The following is a 24,440-nucleotide window of genomic DNA, read 5'->3' on the forward strand; positions in this document are numbered from 1 at the left end:
CCGTCCGCGGACCACCGGTTGGCCGCCGTAGCGTCCTAGGCCCGCAGACTCCGCCCCGGCAGGCCCCTCCCCTGCCGTAGCGGAAGCGCGCCTGCCCCGCCCCGTCCCCTTCCCTTCGCGCGGCCTCCCACTTCCGCTTCCGGTGCGGGCCGCGCGCGAGCGCAGCTGAGGCAGGCGGCGACGGGCCGGTGAGTGCAGGCGACGGGGCCGCCGTCCCGGCGTTTGGGCGGCGTCAGCCCAGCTTCCCCCTTGCCTCCGCCCCTTCCCGGGCTGCTGTGAACTTCTGCTCGGCCCCGGCCCCGAGGGCCTCACACCCGCACCTCCTCCGGCCTGCCGGGCCTCAGGCCGCGCCGCTGCCTCTGCCGTGGGCCGGAACTCCCCGCGGCCGACCCCGCCGCGGGCCCAGGGCCCGCCCCCTTGTCAAAGTAAGAAGAAAACTGCCCGAGCCCTCAGGGACTAGATGGGTAAATGGGGTCTTGGAGCCCTTTGCAAATCTTCGGGCTCCGCCCCTGCCCAGGAGCCTTGCCCCTAAACTGAACCCACTCCTTCCGACTGCCTGCTCCGCCTCTACTCCCCTCCCCCGTCCCTATCCCTTAGACCTCAGCCCTGCTGTAAGGGAAGATAGCACGCCCCCAAGTTCCTCCTCCTCCAAGCCTCGTCTTCCATCCTTGCCCTTCACCTGCCCTCGACCTCCACCTCCTTACCAATGCCCTTTTCTTCCACCTGCCTTCATTTGCATCCCCCTACAGCCCATACCCATCACGGGTGGCTTCTGGTGGGAGCCATTTCCGCTCTAACCTTTCCCTTGAGCTCCCCTCCCAGCTGCTTGGTGTCTGCCTCCAGCTGGCTCCTTCCATTCCCAAACCGTTCATTCCTGACTCCAGCTCCGGAGGTGGATGCTCACTCCAGAATCAGCTGGGGGTTTGCAGGATGTCCAAGCTGCTGGATCAGGGTGGTCAGGGATCTGACCACCCTGCGCATCTGCTACACGGCTCTGCAGCCTCGCCTCCTCTCCCTGAAGCTGGCATTTGGGATGAGCTCTGTCACCAGCTTGTAGGTGACTTCGACTCTGCCCGCCTGTTTTCTACAGCCCATCTGACCCCCCGCCTCATCCCCCAGGTGAAGGTCTCAGGCTCGGCCTCTCCACCATGTGGCACGAGGCGCGGAAGCATGAGCGGAAGCTGCGAGGCATGATGGTCGATTACAAGAAGAGGGCGGAGCGGCGGAGGGAGTACTATGAAAAGATTGTGAGTAAACTGACCTTTAATCCGGGGTGGGAGCTCCCTGCGAGGGTGGGGTCATCCTGGTAAAATTTGGGCTCCGTTTCCTCTTCGGCCATTTCTTCGGCAGAATCAGTGCTAAAACCCCGTGGCTTTCTGTGTGTGAGCGCGTACCGTGGTGGTTGGTGTGGCCTCCGAGCACAGAGCTGGTGTTAGCAGGGAGAAGGAAGGTCTTTGTGACACTCGGCCCGGTCCAGATATGAGACTGGCCACCTGCGGAATGTTGCTTGGCTTGCTTACTGCTGTGTTCGCAGTGTCCGGGGCTCAGCCATTCTTGAGGTAGGCTTGGCACGCCACAGGTGTGCCATCAACATTCATTAGGTGAACTCTGACCACTTCCCTCTCCTGTTCGATGCGTTAATGCTTCACTTTTTTTTTTTAAAGTATATTTTATTGATTTTTTTTACAGAGAGAAGGATAGAGAGTTAGAAACATCAATGGGAGAGAAACACCGATCAGCTGCCTCCCGCACACCCCCCACTGGGGATGGAGCCGGCAACCAAGGTTCATGCCCTTGACCAGAAGCGAACCTGAGATCCCTCAGTCCGCAGGCCGACGCTCCATCCACTGAGCCAAACCGGTTAGGGCAATGCCGCACTTTGGGAGAGAAAACCAAACACCATTCCATGACCTAAAAGGTCCTTCTGGTCTGTCCTCTGCCCGTCTCTCAGCTTCAGTCTTGGGTAGCTCCAATGTCCCTTTTTGCATCTCTGCTCCCACACGTTGTGCCTGTGTTGCCTCCCCTCACCTCTTTAATGCCTACTTGTCATGGAGACTCCAGTTTAAAAAGGCACTTACGTCCTAGGGTTAGTGTTCCAATTGTATGATATTTATATAAACGTTTCTAGCGCTACTGTATCACTGCCCAGCCCCCTCCTCGGTCTCCTGGCCTTTAGTCCTGCTCCATCCATCCACCCCCTTTAGAGGGTTCAGAGAGGTCTTTCTAAAGCACAAAGCCGACCCTGTCCCTCCCTTGCTCAGAACTCCTTTGTGGCTTCCTAGTGCCCTTGAGAGAAAATCCAGGCTCCTCAACACAGCCTTCAGGGCCCTGCTGGTCTGGCTTTTGCCTCTCTTCAGACCCACACCACCTGTTCTGCCTCATTTCTTTGCTCAAGCCATCTGGCCTCCTCACTACCTAGGTGACCATCTCTAACACAAAAGATGTATAAAGAGTATAAGTTGCCCTAGCGGGTTTGGCTCAGTGGATAGATCGTTGGCCTGCAGACTGAAGGGTCCCGGGTTCCATTCCAGTCAAGGGCACATGCCTGGGTTGTGGGCTCGATTCCCAGTGTGGGGCGTGCAGGAGGCAGCCAATCAATGATTCTCTGTCATCATTGATGTTTCTATCTCTCTCTCCCTCTCCCTTCCTCTCTGAAATCAATAAAAATGTATTTTAAAAAAGAGTATAAGTTTACCTCCCAGAATTATATAGCCCTTTCCGGCCACAGGCCTTTCATGAACTCTTCCTATACCTGATTTACTCCTGCTCGTCTGTCACATCTCAATCTGTAGGGCAGTCTTCCCTCGTCCCCTCACTCAGTCAGATGTCCCGATAAGTGCTGTCACAGCTCCCCGTCCTTCCCCTTTGTGGGATTGAACACACATCCAGCTCTGTAAGATTGGGGACTACGTGTGTTTGGGTCATTTTTGCATCCCAAGGTTGGGTCCAACAAATACGGTTTGAAAGAATAGATGAACTAAAACAGTATAACAATAGCATTTACCATTTTAATTGATCCTTCTCGAGCACTAGGCTATGTGAGAAGAGCTTTAGATACATGATTTTTTGAATCCCCAAAGTCACCGGTGAAGTAGAGTCTGTTACCCTAAGAGAGGAATCTCTGGGTGCTCCTCACTTGCCTTGTCACCCACAAATGCACCACTGGGCTGAAGGGAGCATCCATCTCTGGTGGTGTCAGAACTATAGCGTGACCACAGGGTAGGGCCTGGCGTGTGTTGCTGAGTTGAGGCCCCAGCAGTGGCCCAGGAGCATAGCCAGTGCTCAAGAATGATGCCCGGGCGGCGTGGCTCAGTGGTTGAGCATCGACATGAACCAGGAGGTCACGGTTCGATTCCCGGTCGGGGCATATGTCTGGGTTTCAGGCTCGATCCCCAGTGTGGGGCCTGCAGGAGGCAGCCAATCAATGATTCTGTCTCATCATTGATGTTTCAGTCTTTCTCTCCATTTTTCTTCCTCTCTGGAATCAATAAAAATATAAAAAAATATTTTTAATGCTTTAGACAAGAAGGGAGAAGAAAAGAGAGATAGCCTGGTGAAGTGATATAACATGTAGAATCAGGTTTGGCTGTGAATAATAGAGACCTAAAACATCAGTGGCTTAAACAAAAAAATTATTTCCTTTTCCACATAGATGCCCAGTTGTACCCAGTTCTGCTCAGGGACCATTTTGTTGTTTAGCTGTACACGACTTCTCTTCCCAGTATTGTGTCAAGGTCTAAGAGGGCTGCTCAAGCTCTGGCCATCATATATGTCTTCATTCCACCCACCAGGCTAAGAGGTATAGACTGTATTCTGGGTGGCCTTGCGCCAGATATATTAGGAGTCCTATTACTGTTGGAGAAGGGGATGGATTGTTTGCCACTTAATGGTGTGCCACAAATGGGGATAAGAGCAGTTCCCACACAGGGCCGTTGGAGTATTTGGAGAGATTGAGCACATAGACCCCTGAGCGTGGGCTTGCTCAGGGCAGCTTGCTCAGTCAGTGCTAGCTCTTGTTACTGAACTTACTATTACCAGGTAGAGCTGGAATTTGCATCCAGGTCGATGGTGTAGACCCATGGTCAGCAAACTGCGGCTCGTGAGCCACATGCGGCTCTTTGGCCCCTTGAGTGTGGCTCTTCCTAAGCCTTAGGAGTACCCTAATTAAGTTAATAACAATGTACCTACCTATATAGTTTAAGTTTAAAAAATTTGGCTCTCAAAAGAAATTTCAATCGTCGTACTGTTGATAATTGGCTCTGTTGACTAATGAGTTTGCTGACCACTGGTGTAGACAAAAGAGGGCTGGAGTTGGGTCACTCTGAAGGCCTGGGACTGCAGGCTCTCCTTGTTAGCGGGGAGCTCCCTCAGCTTTATTTTCCCCCTGGGACAGTGGTGATGACCAGCCCCTCTCACAGGGGTTGACTGGGAAAAGCATCAAGAACAAGAACAGTGACTGGGGTGCTTTGTGGTGCAGGCCTGTACAAGCTGTCACTGTCCCCATACATGAACGTGATCAGCATTCCAATCCAAGGCACCAAGCTGTGGACTGTGGCAATGGCTGGGCAGTTGCTGATGGCTGCTTTGAGGAGGGGATGGGCTGCTTGCACAGTCTCTTACCTCATTCTTGTGCTGAGAGAGGCGGCTGTGGGCGAGTTTTGAAGAAGCTGAGGTATATTGTGGCAGGCCAGAGATGTGTCCTGACAGAGGTGGCTTCTCTGCCTCTGATTTGTCCTTGGTGCATCCTCTCTCTCCCTAGCAGACATTGGTTCTGTTCTTGATCTTGTCCTTGTCAACTCTCTTCTTTAATCAGTGGTTTCCATAAAGGAACAATTCCCTGAAGATATGAAAGTGGGAAATAAACAAATCGCGACTCAGGTGTCTCCTCTGGAAAGCCCCTGGCTGAGTGAGGCATTCCCCGTGGACTGCCCACTCCAGGTCATCACTGTAGCATGGGTCTAGACTGTGAGCTGTGAGGACACCACAGGGTCTACACATAGTTGCTTGCTTAACATTTGAATGAATGAATGAATGAATGAATGAATGAAAAACCTCATGAACGAACTCTTCTGATCCCATCTGATCCTGGCGGCAAAATAGTTGAGGGTTAATTGATTTTAGGTCTATATCTAAATCTATATCTGTATTTTTTATCCTCTCCTGAGGATATATATATTTTTGATTTTTAGAGCGAGAGGAAGTGGGGGAGAAGTTGCCTCCATGCCCTGGCTGGTTTGGCTCAGTGGATAGAGCGTTGGCCTGCAGACTGAAGGGCCCTGGGTTCGATTCCGGTCAAGGGACCGTGCTCGGGTTGTGGATTTGGTCCCCAGTAGGGGGACGTGCAGGAGGCAGCCGATCAATGATTCTCTCTCATCATTGATGTTTCTGTCTTTCTCTCCCTCTTCTTTCTTCTCTGAAATCAATAAAAATATTTTTTTAAAAATCAGTTGGCTTGTGTATGTGCCCCGACCAGGAATCAAATCCACAACCTGGGTATGTGCCCTGACTGTGAATCAATCCCGCAACCTTTTGGTGTACAGGATGATGTTCCAACTGAGCCACCTGGCCAGGGTGGATTTTAGGTTTAAAGAGATATTTGTACATCATGTTTATTGCAGTATTATTCACCATAGTCAAGATGTGGAAATAACCTCAATGTCCATCTGCTGATGAATGGATAAAGAAAATGTATATAAGTACAATGGAATATTATTCAGCCTTAAAAAGGAAGGAAGTCCTGTCACATGCTACAACATGGAGGAAACATGAGGACATTATGCCTAGTGAAATCAGCCAGTCACAAAAAGACAAATACTGCAAGATTCCACATATATGAGGTACCTAAAGCAGTCAAACCCTTAGAGCAAATAGAATGGTAGTTACCAGGGCCTGGGGGGACTGGAAATGGAGAGTTATTCAGTGGGTATGGAGTGTCAGTTTTGCAGGATGAAAAAGTTGTGGAGATATGTTGCACAACAGGTGTATATAGTTAATGCTGTTGTACTGTACGCTTAGAAGTCCTTAAGGCAGTAAATGTATGTCAACCCATTTGGGTTCAAATTCTAGTTAGCTTGTTACTAATATGATCTTAGGCAAGTGGGTTTTACTGTCTGAGCCTCAGTTTCCTAACCTGGAACATGGGGCCAAGAGTAGTACATTTCTCCCGTGGTTGAGAACTTTGAGAAAATGTACATAAAACACTTAGATAGATCAATGCCTGGCTTTTGGTATGGTTCGTTGATTTTTCCAGAATATTCCAACAGCCGGGCTCTGGACTCAGGTTTTACTCTTAGCCCAGAGCTTTTTCCTTACTGTGCCTACCCTGCCAGTGGTTTTCCTGTATCTGCCAAAGCCCTTCCTGGAAACAATGTCCTATGAGTCTTGGCTGTTGGGAACTGGGCCTTTGGCCTGGAGCATGTGAGGGATGTCTTGGCCTTAGACTTGGCCAAGGGCTGTCATGGGGCTGAGGAGCCTGAGGAGCCGTGTGGCCTGAAGGAGAAACTGAAGGAGACAGGTGAGGAGTTGAATTCTAACAGCACCACCTCTGACAGCCCCTGTGGTCTTGGGTGTATCACCCCTCAGCCTCTGGGTGTGAAATGAGGACAAAAAGGGCCCAGCACCTGGGTCTCAGTAGGTGCAGGATAGATAATGGCCTGATACCAGCTGTGGCTCCTCAGCTCCTTATAGTGGAAGGTGTCCTGCTCATCTGCTGGCCGGGGTTCGGGTGGGAGATGGAGGCCGTGAGGGAGTGCAGGATCTTGGAAGCTTGATGCTGATGGTTTTTCCTGGAGGGGCTTAGTCTCCTTATCTGTCAGTGAGGAGTGTTCCTGAGCCCCTGCTGTGGACCAGGCCTGTTGTAGCCACTGAGTATATGACTGAACAACACAGAGATCCCTGCCCGGGGGAAGTGATGTTTTAGTGTGAGAGACAGGTGATCAGTGAATGTGAGGTGCAAAATCGAGTGGTGGTAGGTGCTCTGAAGCAAACAGTGGGGTCAAGGAGATAGAGGAAATGAGGGGTTGTGAGGCGAGCTGTTTCGATAAAGTTGAGAGGGGGGCTTCTAGAAGCAAAGGGGTGTTATGCACAAGAACATGGCAGGTTGAGAGCAGAGCAAGCGCTGAGGTCCTGAGTGGAGCATGGGCAAGCCTGGATGTTCGAGGAGTGGTGCAGGCCGGGCTGCCTGGAGCAGAGCTGGGGGAGAGCATGCAGGGGCTCTAAGCAGAGGGACTAAGGTTTTCACAGAACCCCCTGGCCACTCTGTGGAGAATGGACTGCCGAGGGTGAGGGTAGCCACAGGGGGTCCTAGAGGGGCTGCTACCTGGTCCCAGCGAGAGGAGATGCTGGCTGGAGCAGGGAAGGAATGGTGATGGAGCTGTGGGCAGGGGTTGGGTGCTTGGGCAGCTCGGCAAGGATTTAGTGGCCATCACAGCAGCCTTCCCAGGGCTCTCCTGGGGTCTTTGGTGTGGCATACAGTTGAGCGCAGCCGGAGCCCATCACAGGGGATGCGCAGTGGTGCAGCTGCTGCTGCTAGACTTTCTCCTTTCCTGACAATTACGGTGCCTTGGAATTGTGATCCCCACACAAGCACCTGAGGGGCGTATGTAGCCTCAGGGATATTCTCCTCTATCTTTGTAACTTTTTTTTTTTTAAAAAAACAGCTTTTTGAAGATATAATTCACATACCACACAATTCACTCATTTCAAGTGAACATTTCAGTGGTTTTCAGTATATTCACATGGTTGTGCAACCATCACCACAATTTTAGAAAATTTCATGACCTTGAAAAGAAACCCTTATACCCATTAGCAATCAGTCATCCCCCTTCCCCACCCCAAACTTCCCAGCCCTGGGTAACCACTGATCTGCTTTCTGTCTCTGGCTTTGCCTATTCTGGACAGTTCGCATAAACGGGATCATCCTTTTGTGCCTGACTTCTTTCCCCTACCATAGTGTCCTCAAGGTCCACCCTTGTTATAGTGTGGAACGCTGCTTCCTTCCTTTTTATAGGCAAACAGTATTCCATTGTCTGGATGTACCCCGTTGTGTCTGTACTGTCATCTCTCTCAGCCCGTCTTCTGTGGGTGGCCATTTGGATTGTTTCCACCTCCTGGCTATGGTGAATGGTCTGTTATGAACATTTATATACAAGTATTTGAGTATCTGTTCTAGGTTCTTTTGGCTGTCTACCTAGGAATGGAATTGTTGGGTCACACGGTCATTTTTTGTTTAACTATTTGAAGAACCTAATTTCTCCACATTCTTGCCAATACTTGTGTTGTCCGTCCTTTCCATTTTAGCCATCCTAGTGAGTGTGGAGTGGTATCTCGTGGTTCTGATGAGTATTTCCCTGATGACTAATGACATTGAGCATCTTTTCATGTGCCTGGTTTGAGGCTGATCCAGGCCAAAGGGCTCATCCCTGGTTCTGAATGCCCCGGGTGGGGGTGAAGAGTTGGGGGGTAATACTTTAGGGAGGGAGGTCTTGGTACTGACCGTGCAGAAGTTTGGACTAGATGGAGCTCAGAGCCTCTTGCCCCCACCTTGAGGGGAAACCCCTTGTTCCCCAGAGGTTGCGTGGCCCCTGCTGGTGCTGCCACCCCTGTACAGGTTAGTTCACCTCTGAGATACGGCCCGCTTGACAGAGGTGAGCTCGCTGCTGCACTGGTTGTGTGGAGGGTAGCGAGGTTTGGAGCTCAGTTGGGAGATAACTTCCATCCTGTCTGTCCCTGCAGAAGAAGGACCCGGCCCAGTTCCTGCAGGTGCATGGCAGAGCTTGCAAGGTCCACCTGGATTCTGCAGTCGCCCTGGCCGCAGAGAGCCCCGTTAACATGTAAGACTGAGTTTAAGGGGCCAGGTAATATCTGTGACCAAGGGTCACGGGGGACCTGGGGTATGGACAGACCTTTGGGGACTCAGGCAAGTAAGGCTTGACCTGCACGGGAAGGTGTTAGCCACCAGCTAAGGAGAGCCAGTGAGAGGATGGAGGCCTAGGGTGTAGTGGTTGAAGGACTTAGAGGGGAATTGGTGGGACCAGGGCTAGGGTCAGAGGCTGAATTGAAGCAGGGAGTAGGTGGCCAGAGGAGATGTCTGGGTGACAGGCTTGGCAAGTGGCCCCTAGGATCTGGTTCAGGTTCTTCACACTTACTTGGTTCTGAGGAAAAGAGCCCGTTTCTGTGGTGCTGTACTCAGGCCCCTATTCAGGCAGGTTTGTACCACGGGGCCTGCGAGGAGAGGGGATAGAGAAGACGTCTTGGAGGGCCAGGCTCCCAGGCTTCAGGTGGCAGGTGTGTCCGGGGCAGCGCGGACCCTAAGCTCCTTGCTCCCCTGCTTCCCACTTCAGGATGCCCTGGCAGGGGGACACCAACAACATGATTGACCGTTTTGATGTCCGTGCCCACCTGGACCACATCCCTGACTACACCCCCCCGCTGCTCACCACCATGTAAGCTCTCCCCAAGGGGGTGCCAGGCAGGGAGTCTGACCCAGCAGCACCTCTTCTTTCCCAAGTCCTTGCCTGCCTGCCCCCTTCCCGGTCCCCAAGCCTGAGCCAAGCCCCTCGTACCCCCTCTTGCTGCCTTGGGGTGGGATCTGCCTTCTCCCTCTGATCTCAAAGCCTTGACTTCCGCCAAAGCTCCCCAGAACAGGAGTCGGATGAGCGGAAATGTAACTACGAGCGCTACCGTGGCCTGGTGCAGAACGACTTCGCTGGCAGTGAGTGACCTGGGTGTGGGGCGGTGGTTTGGGGCCCCCGGAGACTGGAGGACCTAGACAAGCTTGGGAAGAAAGGTTCCTCCCCTAGTTTTGGTCCCAGCTCCGTCCCTCTCGGGGCCTCCTTCTCTTGACTCGGTACAGGTGTCTGCTGAGCTAGACGGCCCTGCCAAGGTCACTTCTACATCCCTGGCCCTCTGACTCTATGGTCTTTTTTTCCTAAAAAAAATTTGGGGAAAGTTGCAGTAACACATTGTTTTCCTCTGTGTGTTTATTTTCCTGCCTACATGGGTCAGAATGTGAGCTCTAAAGAGGAAATGGCTCCTGTTTTGAACAATTATTTAGGCTGAGTATGCCAGTTTGCCAAGTGTTCATATATGTCCACTGTTGTTCTCCAAGCAATCACTGTTGCCCTCCAGAGAAAATGGAGGCTCAGGGAGACTTCCCGGCTCTTGGCTTGCCTGGGGAGGTTTGGACCCTGGCCAACTTGGGCTTTTTAAAAATCTCATTACATCTGCGTACCCACCCAGCAAGGTAGTGGTGATGCCCCATTTTACAGACAGGGACCGTGTGGGTCAGGAGTTGTCCAGGGAGCCACAGTGCTCACCTACCTGTAAGCACCACTGCTTCCTGAGGGCCAGCTTTGAACTCTAGCCGGCCTCCTGCGGGTGAACGAGAGCCCTGATGGCTCTAGACCAGGGGTGGGCAAACTTTTTGACTCGAGGGCCACAATGGGTTCTTAAACTGGACCGAAGGGCCGGAACAAAAGCATGGATGGAGTGTTGGTGTGAACTAACATAAATTCAAAGTAAACATCATTACATAAAAGGGTACGGTCTTTTTTTTTTTTTTTTTTTAGTTTTATTCATTTCAAACGGGCCGGATCCGGCCCGCGGGCCGTAGTTTGCCCACGGCTGCTCTAAACCATACTTCGTTTTTTTGTTCTGTTAATCCTCACCGGAGAATATTTTTTCCATTGATTTTTAGAGTGAGTGGTAGGAAGGAAGGGAGGGAGGGGAAGAGAGAGAAATGTCGATGTGAGAGAGAAATGTCGATGTGAGAGAGACACATCCATTGGTTGCCTCCTGCACGCACCCCAATCAGGGCCAGGGATTGAACCTGCAACCCAGGTACGAACCCTTGACAGGGAATGGAACCTGCGACCCTTTGTTGCATGAGATGACACTCTAAACATTGAGCAACACCATCCAGGCTAAACTTAATTTAAATTGAACACAGTGGAGAGGCCGTGAGGCCCATGTGACATCCAGTATTCAGGATAAGTTTATAGTTCAGAAGGTTCCAGCCAGAGGCCTCCCTAACAGTGTTAAAGTAGCAGTGCCAGAGTACCAAGCACTCACTCTGCCGGTGGTCCCATTTTACAGAAAAGGAAACAGGCACAGAGCGGTGAAGTCCCTTGATTGGGGTCACAGGGTGAGTTAGTGGAATAGTCAGGGACCCCCTGCAATTGCTGCATCCCCAGCACACACAGTTTGTGATTATCTAGAAATCAGTGACTCTGGTCCTGGCCAGGTTGGGTTGTACCTGCGCGTCTTCCCCCACTGCATTCTGTGTCTGCTCCTGAAGTCCTCGTGTCCCCAGACCCAGTGACCCGCACTCCTTTTGCCTTGCTGCAGTCTCGGAGGAGCAGTGCCTGTACCAGATCTACATTGACGAGTTGTACGGAGGCCTCCAGAGACCCAGTGAGGACGAGAAGAAGAAGTGAGTGGGGTTGGGGCACCGAGGGGTTGGGGGGGGCAGGAGAACTGTGAACCCCTCCAGGGCACAGTCTCATCCATCCTTATCTCCCCAGTGCTGGGTACAGTGCTCACACAGTAGGTACTTGATAAATGTTCAGAGAAAGCAAAAGCAGCAGCTGGAGGGGAAAGGTTTTCTGCAAGACTTCTACAATATGTTTTCAGCTTGTGGAGTAGTGGGAGGTGCAGTTAGGAGAGCAGGCCCTATGGGGAGATTCGAATCCTGCCGGTGAGGATGTCCCTCTCGGGGTCCTGAGGTGCTCCTCTCTGAGGTGGGGCTAACAGGAGTCCCCTCTGCCTGGAGTGGCGAGTACTGCAAGAGATGCAGCTTGGAATGTGCTTGTCCTGTGCTGCTGTGCAGTAAGCTTGCAGTCAGCAGTTGATTGTCACTCCAGAGGGCCTTCTTAAGGCAGTGTCCCTTGAGGAGTGGCTGGGAGGCGGGGCGTACATTCTTACCCTGAGCAGGGAGGTCCCCGGCTGCCGTCTTGGGGGAGCAGCAGTCGGGCAGTCTCACTTCTCTCTCCACCCTGGTCTGGCTGTGCTTGGTCTCCCTCTGCCTTTGCACTCTGTTCTCCAGGGATAGCTGTCCCCTCCTCCAGGGCCCCTGCCGTCCCACTTGCTCCACAGCGGTCCTGACTCCTTCCCTCCTGCCGAGGCTTCCCCTTTGTGAGCCTCAGGCTTGCTGCTTCCCTTCACCTGAAGTGTTTTCACGGATGTGACTAATCCTATGCATGACCCCACTTTCAGGACGAGGCTGGTACTAGGAAGCGTCAGGGAGTGTTGACTGAATTCAGCAGCAGACATACTCTAGGCCCCTGTTCTGCTCTGGGCAAAGGTGGGCCACATTGTTACCCAAAATAACTCGGCCCTGCCCTTCAAAGTCTCCTAGTCTGGTGGAGGAGACTGGTCTGTCACTGACAGGAATGACCCAACGTGGGCCAGCCAGGGGCTTGACCCCACCTGGAGGAGGTCTTCCTGGAAGATGGGGCATTGGCCCTGGGCCTGGGTGGTGAGAGAGAAGCTGGTGGGAGAGGCGTGGAGAGGGTTTCAGGCTGTGGGAGGCATATGTGAGGGCCCGTGTGCAGAGAGCTCGGTGTGCTGCGTCCTCTCCCCTGGGTGCTGCCCTGGCTTACAGGCTCCCCCCTTCCAGGCTGGCGGAGAAGAAGGCGTCCATTGGCTACACCTATGAGGACAGCACGGTGGCCGAGGTAGAGAAGGTGGCAGAGAAGCCAGAGGAGGAGGAGTCACCAGCTGAGGAGGAGAGCAACTCGGACGAAGATGAGGTCATCCCCGACATCGGTGGGGTCCCCTCTCTGCCCTCCCCCTCCCCGCAGTCCCTGGGCATCGTTTTTTTTTGTGTGTCTTGTCCCTCACCCTCTGTGGGGCACCCTGTGCTCACAAGCCCCGTCTCTGCCAACCCTGCTCCAGGGCACTCTAGCCTCCTGCCGCCCTCGCTGTCTTCTGTGCTGTTCCCAGCTTCTCTCTCTGTAACCCCTTTCTCAGTTTTAGGACACCGCTTTACGACACTGTCCCCACCTAGATTCTGGCTCCGTTCTCTTCTACTTGGGTCAGCTTCTGTCTCTCCCTCCCCTTCGTTTTCTCTCCTGGAAAACAAGTGGTCATCCAGTTACAGAGGCACCCCTCATGCCCACCCTGCCGTTTCCCTACCTCAGCACCCATTGATCCACACCCAGCATCTTCCTCCTCCTCCCAGCTCTCACTCAGCCAGCTTGCGGTGCACATGGGAAGTGTCCATCCCACTTCCACTTCTGTATCACCCACTGGCTCCTAATCGCCGGTGACCCACACCCGTCTCCATCCACCCTCAGGCGGTCCCTAGTCACGCCTCACTTTTCTCTCATTCCCTTCATAGGTCTTGCTCATCCATCCCACTGCTCATGTTCATGTGGGCTCCCATCCATTACATCACCTGCCCACCCCCACTCGACCCCCACCATTCATTGTGCCTGCCTCTGGCCACGCCCTGTGCCGGCCTGGGGACACTGAGATGACCTGACTCGCTCCCTCCCTGCAGAGGCCTTCAGTCTGGTGGGCTCCCCTGTCCTCTGTTTCGGCTTTGGCCCCTGACAGCCTTTCTCTTGGTGCAGACGTGGAGGTGGACGTGGATGAACTGAACCAGGAACAGGTGGCAGATCTCAACAAACAGGCTACAACCTATGGCATGGCTGATGGTGACTTCGTCAGGTGAGGCCTGATGGCTGACACCCTTCCTACTCTGGATGTGGTATTTCTGTTGTTACTCTGATACTAATAGCCACCCCATTACTGAACATTTTGTATGCCTGGCCCTGCACTAAGGGCTTTACACACAGGTTTCTGAGCTTGTGGGCTGGGCCCTTGTGACCCAGCTTTACCTGGGCAGAAATTAAGGCCAACCCCAACTCTATCGGACCTGTGGTGATCTGACCCCAGTGAAGCTCCCAGGGTTCCTGGGCCTGGTGGGCAGCACCCTCTAGTGGACTGTCTTTGTTCACTGGGTCATTCTCTAGTGCTTGGCTGGTTGAGCCTCTGCCCTGTGCCACACCCCATGCAGATTACAGAGAATGGCCCCAGCTAACCAGGGCAGTAAGTTGGAATCTGAATAACCCTAAATTTGAACACAACCCCTCTTACCCAGAACCCTCTATGGCTCCCACCTCACTCAGAAGCAACCATTGCTGTCATCACTGCCACAAGGTCTCACCTGTCTGATCCTTTGCCCATCTGCCCACACACTCCAACCCTGCCCAGCCTCCGTGGCCTCCTTACTCCTCAGGTGCCTGGGGCCCCATCTGCCCTTCAGGCCACTCTGTGCAGTTGGCTCTGCTGGTATTTGTGCAGCTTACCCCAGATTTCTCCTCAGCTGTCTTTTGGGTTTTTTTTGTTAATCCTCACCCGAGGACATTTTCCCATTGATTTTTAGAGAGAGTGAAGGGAGGAGGAGAGAGAGAGAGAGAAACATCAATGTGAGAGAGAGACATCAATTGGTTGCTCCCTACATGCCCTGACCAGGGCCAGGGATTGAGCCTGCAACCGAGGAATGTGGCCTTGACTGGAAACGAATCTGGGACCCTTCATTCTGGGCCGAATCTCTATCCACTGAGCCAAACCGGCAAGGCCCTCAGCTTTCACTTCCTTTTTCTTTTTTTCTTTTTTTTTAAAATATAGTCTACTGATCCTTCTACAGAGAGGAAGGGAGAGGGACAGAGAGCCAGAAACATTGATGAGAGAGAAACATCCATCAGCTGCCTCCTGCACACCCCCCACTGGGGACGTGCCCGCAACCAAGGCACATGCCCCTGACCAGAATCGAACCTGGGACCCCTAAGTCCGCAGGCCGACGCTCCATCCACTGAGCCAAACCGGCTACGGCCAGCTGTCACTTTCTATGTGGCTTCCCTGACCCCCTGTTGGAAGCTGCTGCAGCTTCTACCTGCTCCTGGCACTTTCTTTCCCCTTTCATGATTTATTTTCCCATCAAGGTTTTCACCATCTAACCCAGGGGTGGGCCAACTTTTTGACTCGAGGGCCACAATGGGTTCTTAAACTGGACCGGAGGGCCGGAACAAAAGCATGGATGGAGTGTTTGTGTGAACTAATATAAATTCAAAGTAAACATCATTACATAAAAGGGTACGGTCTTTTTTTTTTTTTTTTTTTAGTTTTATTCATTTCAAACGACCGTAGTTTGCCCACGGCTGGTCTAACCTGTCATATGATTTATTTCTGTGGGTCTTTTCCCAGCATGTAAGCCCATGAAGATGAGGATTTCTCTATTTCTCTTTTTTTAATACTGAATCCCCAGCACCTAAAACAGCACCTGGCACGCAGTAAGTGCTCAATAATAGTGCTGAATGAGTGAGACGCCCAGGATGGCATGGAGGCCCCCACCTCCTGCAATGACTCTTTCTGTGGCCTTCCCCCTCCTCCCTGGTGACCCTCATCCCTCTGTGCAGGATGCTCCGGAAAGACAAGGAGGAGGCAGAGGCCATCAAACATGCCAAGGCCCTTGAGGAGGAGAAGGCCATGTACTCGGTGAGGGCTGGGCCGGGTGGGGGCAGGAATGCATCTCAGGGAGGGCGCACCCCTCACCATCCTGGTACCCACCCTACTCCAGGGCCGTCGCTCCCGGCGCCAGCGGAGGGAGTTCCGGGAGAAGCGCCTGAGGGGCCGAAAGATCAGCCCACCTAGGTAGGTCGGGTTCTTCCCTGTGCCCCCACCCTGCCAGCATCAGTCTTTCCAGGTTCTAGGGAGGGGGCTGGGGCTCAGAAGACTCTTTGGGGGCAGGCTTGTGGCTTGTGGAGAGTCCTAGTGGGGCAGTGAATGGGGAGGATTAGAGATAGGAATGGCCTTGAGGGATATGTGGACCCCTGCCCTGCCAGCCATTCTCCTCACTCAGGGCCCCTGCCAGGATCTCGGAGCCAGTGGGAGGCAGCGAGGGATGGCTGGAAAAGGCGAGGGGCAGGGGCTGCTTGGTTGCTTCCTCACTGTCAGAGCTTGGGCAAGTGACTTCCTCTCACAAACATAGTTTTCTCCTTTGGGAAACGGGTACTGTGACCTCCCAGGAGAGGGGCTGTGCCGGTGCCCACATTGTGGTCTTGAGCAGGTTTGGATGAGGCAGGCTGGTGTGTGGAGAGCCCTTCTGCCCCTGCCTCTTAGTCCTGGCAGCCCTGGGCAAGCCCGTACCTCCTTTTGCCACATGTCCTGTGGCAAGGAGTGTGATTGAGGGTTGCCATGAGGCTTAAACAACCCGTTGTGGGTTCAGTGTTTGTTATGTGGTATGGAAAGTGTTCATTAGAGAGTCACACGGATTCTTTCCATCATTATCATCATTGTGGGGCAGGCGTGGTCCATATGGCCTGAGTTGGAATCCCAGCTTTCATTTATGAAATGTGTGACCCTGGGCAAGTGGCATTTAAGACATGTTAGTTGTAGTTTTATCACCCTCGTCATTAGTTAAGCCAGGACCCACTTAGCAGAACCCGGGCATGGAGTGGGAAGAGGGACACTTCCAGACTAGGTTCTGGAGGCCAAGCAGGACTGAAGTCCTTGTTAGTTGGGGTCAGGATGCATCTGGAACATTGTTTGGGGGGTAGGGTCAAGGTTAAGGCTTTGGACAGATCTAGGGAGGGATAGACAAAGGGATCCAGGGCAGGGCCCATAACCTAGCCAACAGCTTCCTTCTCACTATGCCCGGTGTCTGGCCTTGGATGCCCAAGTCCAGGGTTTGGGCCCAATTCCATGCCAGCTCAGATCCCCAAACCCCCTTTTGTCCTACTTCATTCTTCTCTTCATAGCTATGCACGCCGAGACAGCCCCACCTACGACCCCTACAAACGGTGAGTTCCTGGGGACCCAGGGAACAGCAGCCAGCTAACACCCTAATGGAGGGGTAGGGTGAGGAGGGATACGGGGTGCTGTTAGGGTTCCTGAGCTCACAGACTGGGTGATGTGTTCTTGGCATTTTAGCACCTGATGTCAGCTGTGAGTCTGAATCTATTTTTATTTTTGTGTTATGTTATGTTGTTTATTTTATTTTAGATATGCATATATTTTATTGGTTTCAGAGAGGAAGGGAGAGGGAGAGATACAGAAATCAATGATGAGAGAGAATCATCAATCGGTTGCCTCCTGCACGCCCCCTACTGGGGATCGCTACCCAGGCATGTGCCCTTGATTGGAATTGAACCTAGCACCCTTTGAAGCCACAGGCTGACTGTATCCACTGAGCCAAACTGGCTAGGGCTTTATTTTATTTATTGATTTTAGAGAGAGGAACATAGATTTGTTGTTCCAATTATTTATGCATTCATTGGTTGCTTCTTGTAGGTGCTTTGACTGGGAATTAAACTCATAAAACTTGGTGTATAGGGACAGTGCTTCAACCAACTGAGCTACCTGGTCAGGGCTGAATCCCCGCCCCTTCCCACCCCCTCCCCAAATGTTAGCCTGCTTTCCCAATTGGACCCTCTTTATTTTCCGATTTAATCACAATGGAGTCTTGTGTGAAAGATGACCAAAAATGGCAGAAAGGTATAACTTAAAAATCCAAAATGTCTTTAACTTGAATACCCAGAAATAAGCAGTGAGAACTAATAGGCATGTGTAGCCTGTCTGTTCCCATGTGTCCTGGATGTGGCACTGGTTGGGAAAGGGGTTTGAGGGTGGACAGACTTCAGTCTGACCTAATTCCCTCATGAGAACGGGGTGGGTGGGACCTGTTCAAGGGGCTTTTGGGAGGATATGTGAGGCGAGGCACCTTTTGCTGAGAGGTCTAGCATTGTACCATACTTTAATGTCTTAGAACCGCCCCCTAGCCCCCTACACACACTTAACATATATATTGGGAAATGGTTCCATGTTAAATATATAGATCTGCTCCTCCCTTTTCAAAGCCATGCAAAATCAGTACAGTTCTCTGTCATTCCCTTTCCTGGCTCTTTTGAAAGGCTACCTGGTTCTGAATCAGATCCTTGTGCAGCCCTTGTGGCTGTTCATGGGCGCGGGTGTCAGGTCCCACGCTGTTCTCATTGCTGTTGCTCTGCAGTGCGAATCCTTCGCTGGCAGACAGGCTCGAGGGCCCTGATGACTGAGCACCTCCCCTCCTCTGTAGGTCGCCCTCGGAATCCAGCTCCGAGTCTCGCTCCCGCTCCCGCTCCCCGACTCCGGGCCGTGAGGAGAAGATCACCTTCATCACCAGTTTTGGGGGCAGCGATGAGGAGGCAGCGGCCGCAGCCGCAGCAGCAGCTGCATCAGGGGCTGCCACAGGGAAGCCTCCCGCACCCCCTCAGCCTGGCGGCCCTGCCCCGGGACGTAATGCCAACGCCCGGTCGGTAACGCTCACGCTGCTCGCCCTACGCCCTGGCCACAGTCCTGGCCACTGTGGGGGGACCCGGGGCAGGGGGCGCTAGGGCTCAGGCCAGTACTGACCTGCCCTCTGCCCTGCCTGCAGCCGCCGCTCCTCCTCCTCCTCCTCTTCCTCTTCTGCCTCGAGGACCTCCAGCTCCCGTTCCAGCTCTCGCTCCAGCTCCCGCTCCCGCCGTGGTGGGGGCTACTATCGCTCAGGCCGGCACGCGCGCTCCCGGTCCCGGTCCTGGTCCCGCTCCCGGTCCCGCTCCCGGCGGTACTCCCGGTCCCGCAGCCGTGGCCGGCGGCACTCAGGTGGAGGCTCCCGAGACGGACACCGCTACTCCCATTCACCACCCCGGCGTGGTGGGTGTGGGCCCCGCCGCAGAAGCAGGTACGTGGGGCCTGGAGGGCATGGGGGTGAGGGACCTGCTGGTGACCTGGGCCCTGAGGTCAGTGAGACCAGAAGCACTGGGTCTGTGGGAGCGAGGCCCACTCTGTGAGGCATCTCCAAGCATGGCGACATGGCTGGAGCACCGCCACCTTGCTCAGGGATGCTGTGGGGACAAGACCGAGCTGCCCTTCTCACAGGGAGTTCCTAGGCCAAGAGGTGGAGAGGTACATGGACACGCCAGGGGGTCTTGTGGTTTGGAGCAGAATCTGGCCTTTAGAGCTGGGACAGCCCTTTGTGGGGAAGGCAGGGTTTGAGGCGAGTGCTGCAGATGACAGGACGGAAAGCGTCTGGAGACGGGCATCCCGCTCTGACCCGGTAGGATCAGGGCTGCTTGTGGAAAGGCAGCTCAGCTCGATGGGTGAGAACATGGACCTTGGAGCGATGGCCTGGGTATAAATTCTGGCCCTGCTAGTGAACTTTCAGGCTGCCATTTCTTTGTCTGTGAATTAGAGATAGTATCCCCTTCATCGTGAAAGTGTGACAAGTAAATCCATGTCACTGCTTAGTCCTTATACAATAGCCTCGCAGTCGGGAAGGACTGTTACTATTGCCAGCATTGTCACCTGTATTATTCCTGCATGCCCCTCAACGGTAGCTATCTACGGGGGCTGGCAAGCAAAATGGAGGGCCAGGTGGAGCACACGTCCCATCCGAAGGGGTCATTGGCTGCTCAGTGACAGGCCTGGTATTGCCCAGTCGCCTGGTTTCTCAAGAAAAGATGAGAGTGTGGATTTTTAAAGGGCAGCTCTTGTTTTTTCAATATTGCCAACAAGTTTGAATTTTCTATTTTTTTAAAGGTTTCTTCTTTTAAAAACGTTTTTTAACATTTTTTTTTTTTTTTAATTTCAAAGAGGAAGGGAGAGAGGGAGAGAGAAACATCAATGATGACAGAGAATCATTGATTGGCTGCCTCCTGCATGCCCCCTACTGGGGATTGAGCCCACAACCCAGGTATGTGCCTTTGACCAGAATTAAACCCGGGACCCTTCAGTCCGCAGGCCGACGTTCTGTTCACTGAGCCATACCAGCTAGGGCAAATTTGAACTTTCTAAAAACTCGGGACAGCCCCAGTGGAATCAGCGTGGGGCCTGGATTTGGCTTCCAGGTCATTCCCTGTAGGCTGACCCAGGGTGATAACAGGAGAAAGGCTGGGGGAGTGGGGACTGGTCACATGTCAGATGCCAGTCTGCCAGTGAGCCCTACCTGAGGAGTGCCAGTCCCAAGCAGAGAGGATGGGGCTGCTCACTCCCAAACCGGGTCTGGTAGGTGTGTGCTGCAGCCTGGTGGGGAGTGGGGCTAGGGCTTGGGCCCCACTGGTGTGAGACCCTTGGCAAGGTGAGAATGTGGTTCCTGGGTGCCCGGAGCTGGACACAGTATGTAAAAGGGGTGCTGACCAGCCAGGGGCCACCTCCCAGGGAGGTAGGGAAGTGGGTGTCTAGTGAGTTTGGGGTGGTTGTATCTAGAAGGTGGTCTCTATTTAAACTGAGTGAGGCCAGGGAGCAGCTAGGATTTCTGAGGGAAAGGAGCTGGAGAGAGGTAGTCACACCTGGACCAACCACAGGGCCTTGTAGGAGTTCTGTAGATTAAGAGCTGGGGGTGGTGGTGGTGTGAATGGGGTCCCTGGAGCCTCATGGCCCCTCTCTTGCCCCACTGCCGTCAGGAGCCGCTCCCGCTCAGGGGACTGGTACAGGCGGGGCGGCCGGGGTCCCAGGCACCACAGCAGTAGCCGCAGCCGCAGCAGCTGGTCCCTCAGCCCATCCCGAAGCCGCAGTCTGACTCGGAGCCGCAGCCCCAGCCCCAGCCCCAGCCAGAGCCAGAGCCGCAGCCGCAGCCGCAGTTGTAGTCGAAGCCGTAGCCAGAGTCACTCATCATCACCCCCAAGGGAGAAGCTGACCAGGCCGGCGTCGTCCCCTGCTGTGGGCGAGAAGCTGAAAAAGTGAGCAGGTGCAGGGCTGGGGAAGGAGGATTGTCAGCCTGAGATGGGATGAACTTGACTGTTTTCGTTTTGAACTTGCCTGTGTCCTGGGAGGTGTGAGGGAACATGGCCCTGACCTGGGAGGGTGGGTCTGAGGAGGCAGGGCCTTGCCTTGGATGATGGATCAGAGGGGTCAGATCCGAGAGGGACTGGGGTGCCTGAGACCCATGGTCTGGTCGCTGGTCAGGGCTGCGTGAGGCAGTGTGGGGTCAGAGATGGCAGGTGTTCTTTCCTCCTCCCAGGACCGAACCTGCCGCTGGTAAAGAGACAGGAGCTGCCAAAGTCAGTAAGAATTTGGAACTCGCCCGTCTAACTCCCGCAGCAGCAGTGCCCGAGTGCTGGGCCCGGTGGGCCTGCAGGGGGGTCGGGTGGGCCGGGAGACCCAGCCCCGGGGATTAAGGGAACCGGAAGGGTTCTGTCCCCATGAAATCCATGTCCCCTTCTCCTCACTGCTCCCCGGGGCTCCGTCTGTCCTGGACCTCCAGACCTTCATGGCAGGTGTCCACAGCTTTCCCCTCCCCACATGCCCCCAAAAGTCCCAGGCTCTTGAATGAGGTGGGTTGTGGGAACTCCGGGACACCCACCCCCTCTCCCACCTCTTTTCCCCCTTCCCCAGCCCAAGCTGACGCCACAGGAGAAGCTGAAGCTGAGGATGCAGAAGGCACTGAACAGACAGTGTATGTACCCCTCCTGTCCCCCAAGTCTTCTCGCTCCCCCTCCTTCCAGCCTGGCCTTGTAGGAGAGGCACTCTGGGGAGGAATGGGTGTGCACGCTGCTTTGCTGCCATCGTGCTAAGGGCATTGGTAGGCTGGCTGGCCCTCTGAGCTTGGAGGCCTACCAAGCCACTGCGTCCCTTCCCCCCCACAGTCAAGGCGGATAAGAAGGCCGCCCAGGAGAAGATGATACAACAGGAGCATGAACGGCAGGTAAGGGTGGAGTGAGAAGCGGGGCTCGGGCGGGTGCCAGCTGGGCCAGCCCTCACTGCCATCTCTGCCTCAGGAGCGGGAAGATGAGCTTCGCGCGATGGCCCGCAAGATCCGTATGAAGTAAGACCCTTCTGCTCCCTGTATCAGCTGCAGCCACCTCCTTCTGGGAAGCCCCCCATTTTCTTCGTTCCCTGCCACCCAGCTCTGAGCTATAGCCCTGCCAGAACCCTCCCTTGGCCCTGTTTCCTCCCTGCATCCCCAGCTTATTCCAGCCACAGTGACCCTGCTCCACCAGCTCCCAGCTCCCATTTCCTTTGCTGTTTCCCAGATCCTCACCTGGTTCCCTCCCTCAGTCCACTGGGCAATCTCCTCCCTGACCATCCTGTCCAGAGTAGCACCCCAAAACGCTCCCAGCTCCAACCCTGTTCTGTGTGCTTCATAACACTAACCCTCACCTGGCGTGCAGTCTGTTTGGTGTGCTTGCTTATTAGCCGTGTCTGCACTGAGATGCCGGGTCTGGCTGCTGTGTGTTCAGCCCCCAGAACCCTGAGGCGGTGCTGTTTGTGGGAGGGCTGAACTCCAGCCAGCCCCATGGCTGGTCTGGCCCAGTGCTGGGAGGCAGCCTCTCTCCTGTCCCCTCTGCGTAGTGTTCCGTATTAGCAAGGAGGGACATCAGTCAGTGGCAGGACTTGTTGCCTATCAGTAGTTCTGGTTCCACTCTGTATTTGCTGTGGTCCTTGGACAAGTAACTTGACCCCCTCTGAGCCAGGACTCCTTCCTCTGTGAGACAGACGTACTAAGCCCCCGCCTTGGTGCCTTGGCAGGGTCCTACTATGAGGCTCCCAGTGTGGTGCCTGGCACATAGGAAGGCCCGATGCCCAGTCCTACTGCAGTTAGTCTTCATCGTTAACATCACTATTCCACGCCCCTTGTGTGTTGGGTTTTCGAGGATGCTGTGTGCTTCCGTTAGGAGGCAGAATGCCGAAGGACTCAGCTTCATCCGTCAGACCTGGGTTCTGATCCTGCCTCATCCACCAGCTATGGGCCTTTCTCTTGTTTGAGTCTTAATTTGCTCAGCTACTTAAATAGGGAGGGAATAGTTGTCCCACCTCAGCCAGGAGAAGGTGCCCGGTAAATGTCGCCCTTAGGATTGCAAATCCCAGTCATTCTGTTGAAAACCAATTAAGCATTTAGCATGTAAGTCCCTGAGCTCTGTGACTGCGTGGAGTGGGACAGGACATGATTGAACTAGGCGGCCCTCCTTTCTGTTGGTTCAGCGAGCCTTTCATAGCAAGGCTGACTAGGGTGGGAGTCCAGGCTCTGCCTAGCAAGCATCCCCTCTGACTCTGTGTCCTCATCTTCCAAGAGGGGATGGTTGCTCTTCCACTGGGACTAGGATATGAAGCACTTGCCCTGAGTTCAGTGATCTGGGAATACTCACCCCTCCCTGGGTTGCCTCCCCTCCCCCCTGCAGGGAACGGGAACGCCGAGAGAAGGAGAGAGAAGAATGGGAACGCCAGTACAGCCGGCAGAGCCGCTCGCCTTCCCCCCGTTACAGTGAGTGTCCCATGGTCACTGGGCCGGGAGATCTGGGCTGCAGGCTCGGGGGCATTAAGAAGGAGAAGCAGATTGTCTCAGCGGATAGAGCCTGCAGACCAAAGGGCCCCGGGTTTGATTCCGGGCACGGGCACGGTCACAGGCACGTTGCAGGCTCCTCCTTAGCCGGCCCTTGTCAGGGCTCATGCAGGAGGCACCAGTTGATGTGTTTCTCTTACATCGATGCTTCTCTTGGTCTTTCCCTTTCTCTTCCTCTCTCCCTAAAAATCAATGGAAAATATCCTCAGATGAGGATTAACAAAAACGAACAAAAAGAAGTGGTCTGACCCGGATGGCTCAGTGGTTGAACATCAACCTATGAACCAGGAGGTCACGGTGTGATTCCAGGTCAGGGCACATGCCTGGGTTGCGGGCTTGAGCCTCAGTGGGCGGCAAGCAGGGGCAGCCAGTAATGATTCTCTCTCATCATTGATGTTTCTATCTCTCTTTCCTTCCTCTCTGAAATCAATAAAAATATATTTTTAAAAAAAAGTGACGTCAAAACTGATTATAGAAAAACATTTCCACATGTTAGAACTTTTAAGATGCGTGTGTGCGTGCACACAGGCAGGCATGCAGTGTTGCTTCAGTCACAAGGGAATTGCAGGATGGGAAGAAATGCACATTGGTGTGGGTGGGCGGCACAGGTTGTAGTCCCAGCAGTGGACATGCTGGTGTAGCATCAGCGGAAGGTGAGACCAGAAGTCCAGCCCTGGGGCCCGTTCCTGGCCCTGGGCATTTGATTTGTCCTCACCTCCTCCTTCCTTTCTAGGTCGAGAGTACAGCTCTTCCCGAAGGTGAGTAAGCCCGACCAGCTCCCTGGGAAATCCCAGTTGTCCTGTGTGGGAGGTCTGGCTGGGTTGGATTCATCCATTTCCACCCTGCACCCTCCAGTTGTAGGGCTGCCTCCCTCCTTTGCAGCCACTGAAGCCCAAGTGATCCCCAAGTGTGTTGGTGCGTGTGTATACATGTACACACATGCACGGGCCTCCCCAGCTCTGCCTAGCCCTCATGGGCCCCTCCCTCTTTCTTTCCAGGCGCTCAAGGTCCAGATCCCGCAGCCCCCATTATCGACATTAGGCAGAAGCGTGGGGGCTGAGGGGCTGGGATGGGTTAGGGCTCAGGCTGTGATGCTGCTGATTTTGTTCTCTAATGAAATAAACGTTATTTAATTGCC

The 24,440-nt window shown here is 53.9% G+C and overlaps 1 protein-coding gene across 7 annotated transcripts; it reads left to right on the forward strand.

Annotated features, from left to right (window-relative positions):
• The first annotated feature begins 140 nt into the window (after positions 1–140).
• On the forward strand, positions 141–24,440 carry CLASRP (CLK4 associating serine/arginine rich protein). Of its 7 annotated transcripts, none has more exons than XR_013996873.1 (21): positions 141–425; positions 1,091–1,247; positions 8,734–8,831; positions 9,342–9,443; positions 9,633–9,712; positions 11,347–11,431; positions 12,617–12,765; positions 13,575–13,671; positions 15,423–15,501; positions 15,584–15,657; positions 16,764–16,805; positions 18,080–18,295; positions 18,419–18,706; positions 20,427–20,702; positions 20,984–21,027; positions 21,358–21,418; positions 21,609–21,667; positions 21,741–21,787; positions 23,142–23,224; positions 24,036–24,060; positions 24,301–24,440. XR_013996873.1 is itself a non-coding variant. In XM_081107568.1 (21 exons), exons 2-21 carry the CDS (start codon positions 1,149–1,151, stop codon positions 24,341–24,343), a joined length of 2,043 nt encoding a protein of 680 aa, XP_080963694.1. In that variant the 5' UTR covers positions 142–188; positions 1,091–1,148; the 3' UTR covers positions 24,344–24,440. The 7 variants fall into 7 exon arrangements, 4 of the variants coding, with proteins under 4 accessions (XP_080963694.1, XP_080963693.1, XP_080963695.1 ...); XR_013996874.1 differs by having other exon boundaries at positions 142–188; XM_081107568.1 differs by having other exon boundaries at positions 142–188; positions 20,984–21,023.

Source organism: Myotis nattereri (genome assembly GCF_964212035.1).
Source record: "Myotis nattereri genome assembly, chromosome: 15".
NCBI classification, from domain to species: Eukaryota; Metazoa; Chordata; class Mammalia; order Chiroptera; family Vespertilionidae; genus Myotis; species Myotis nattereri.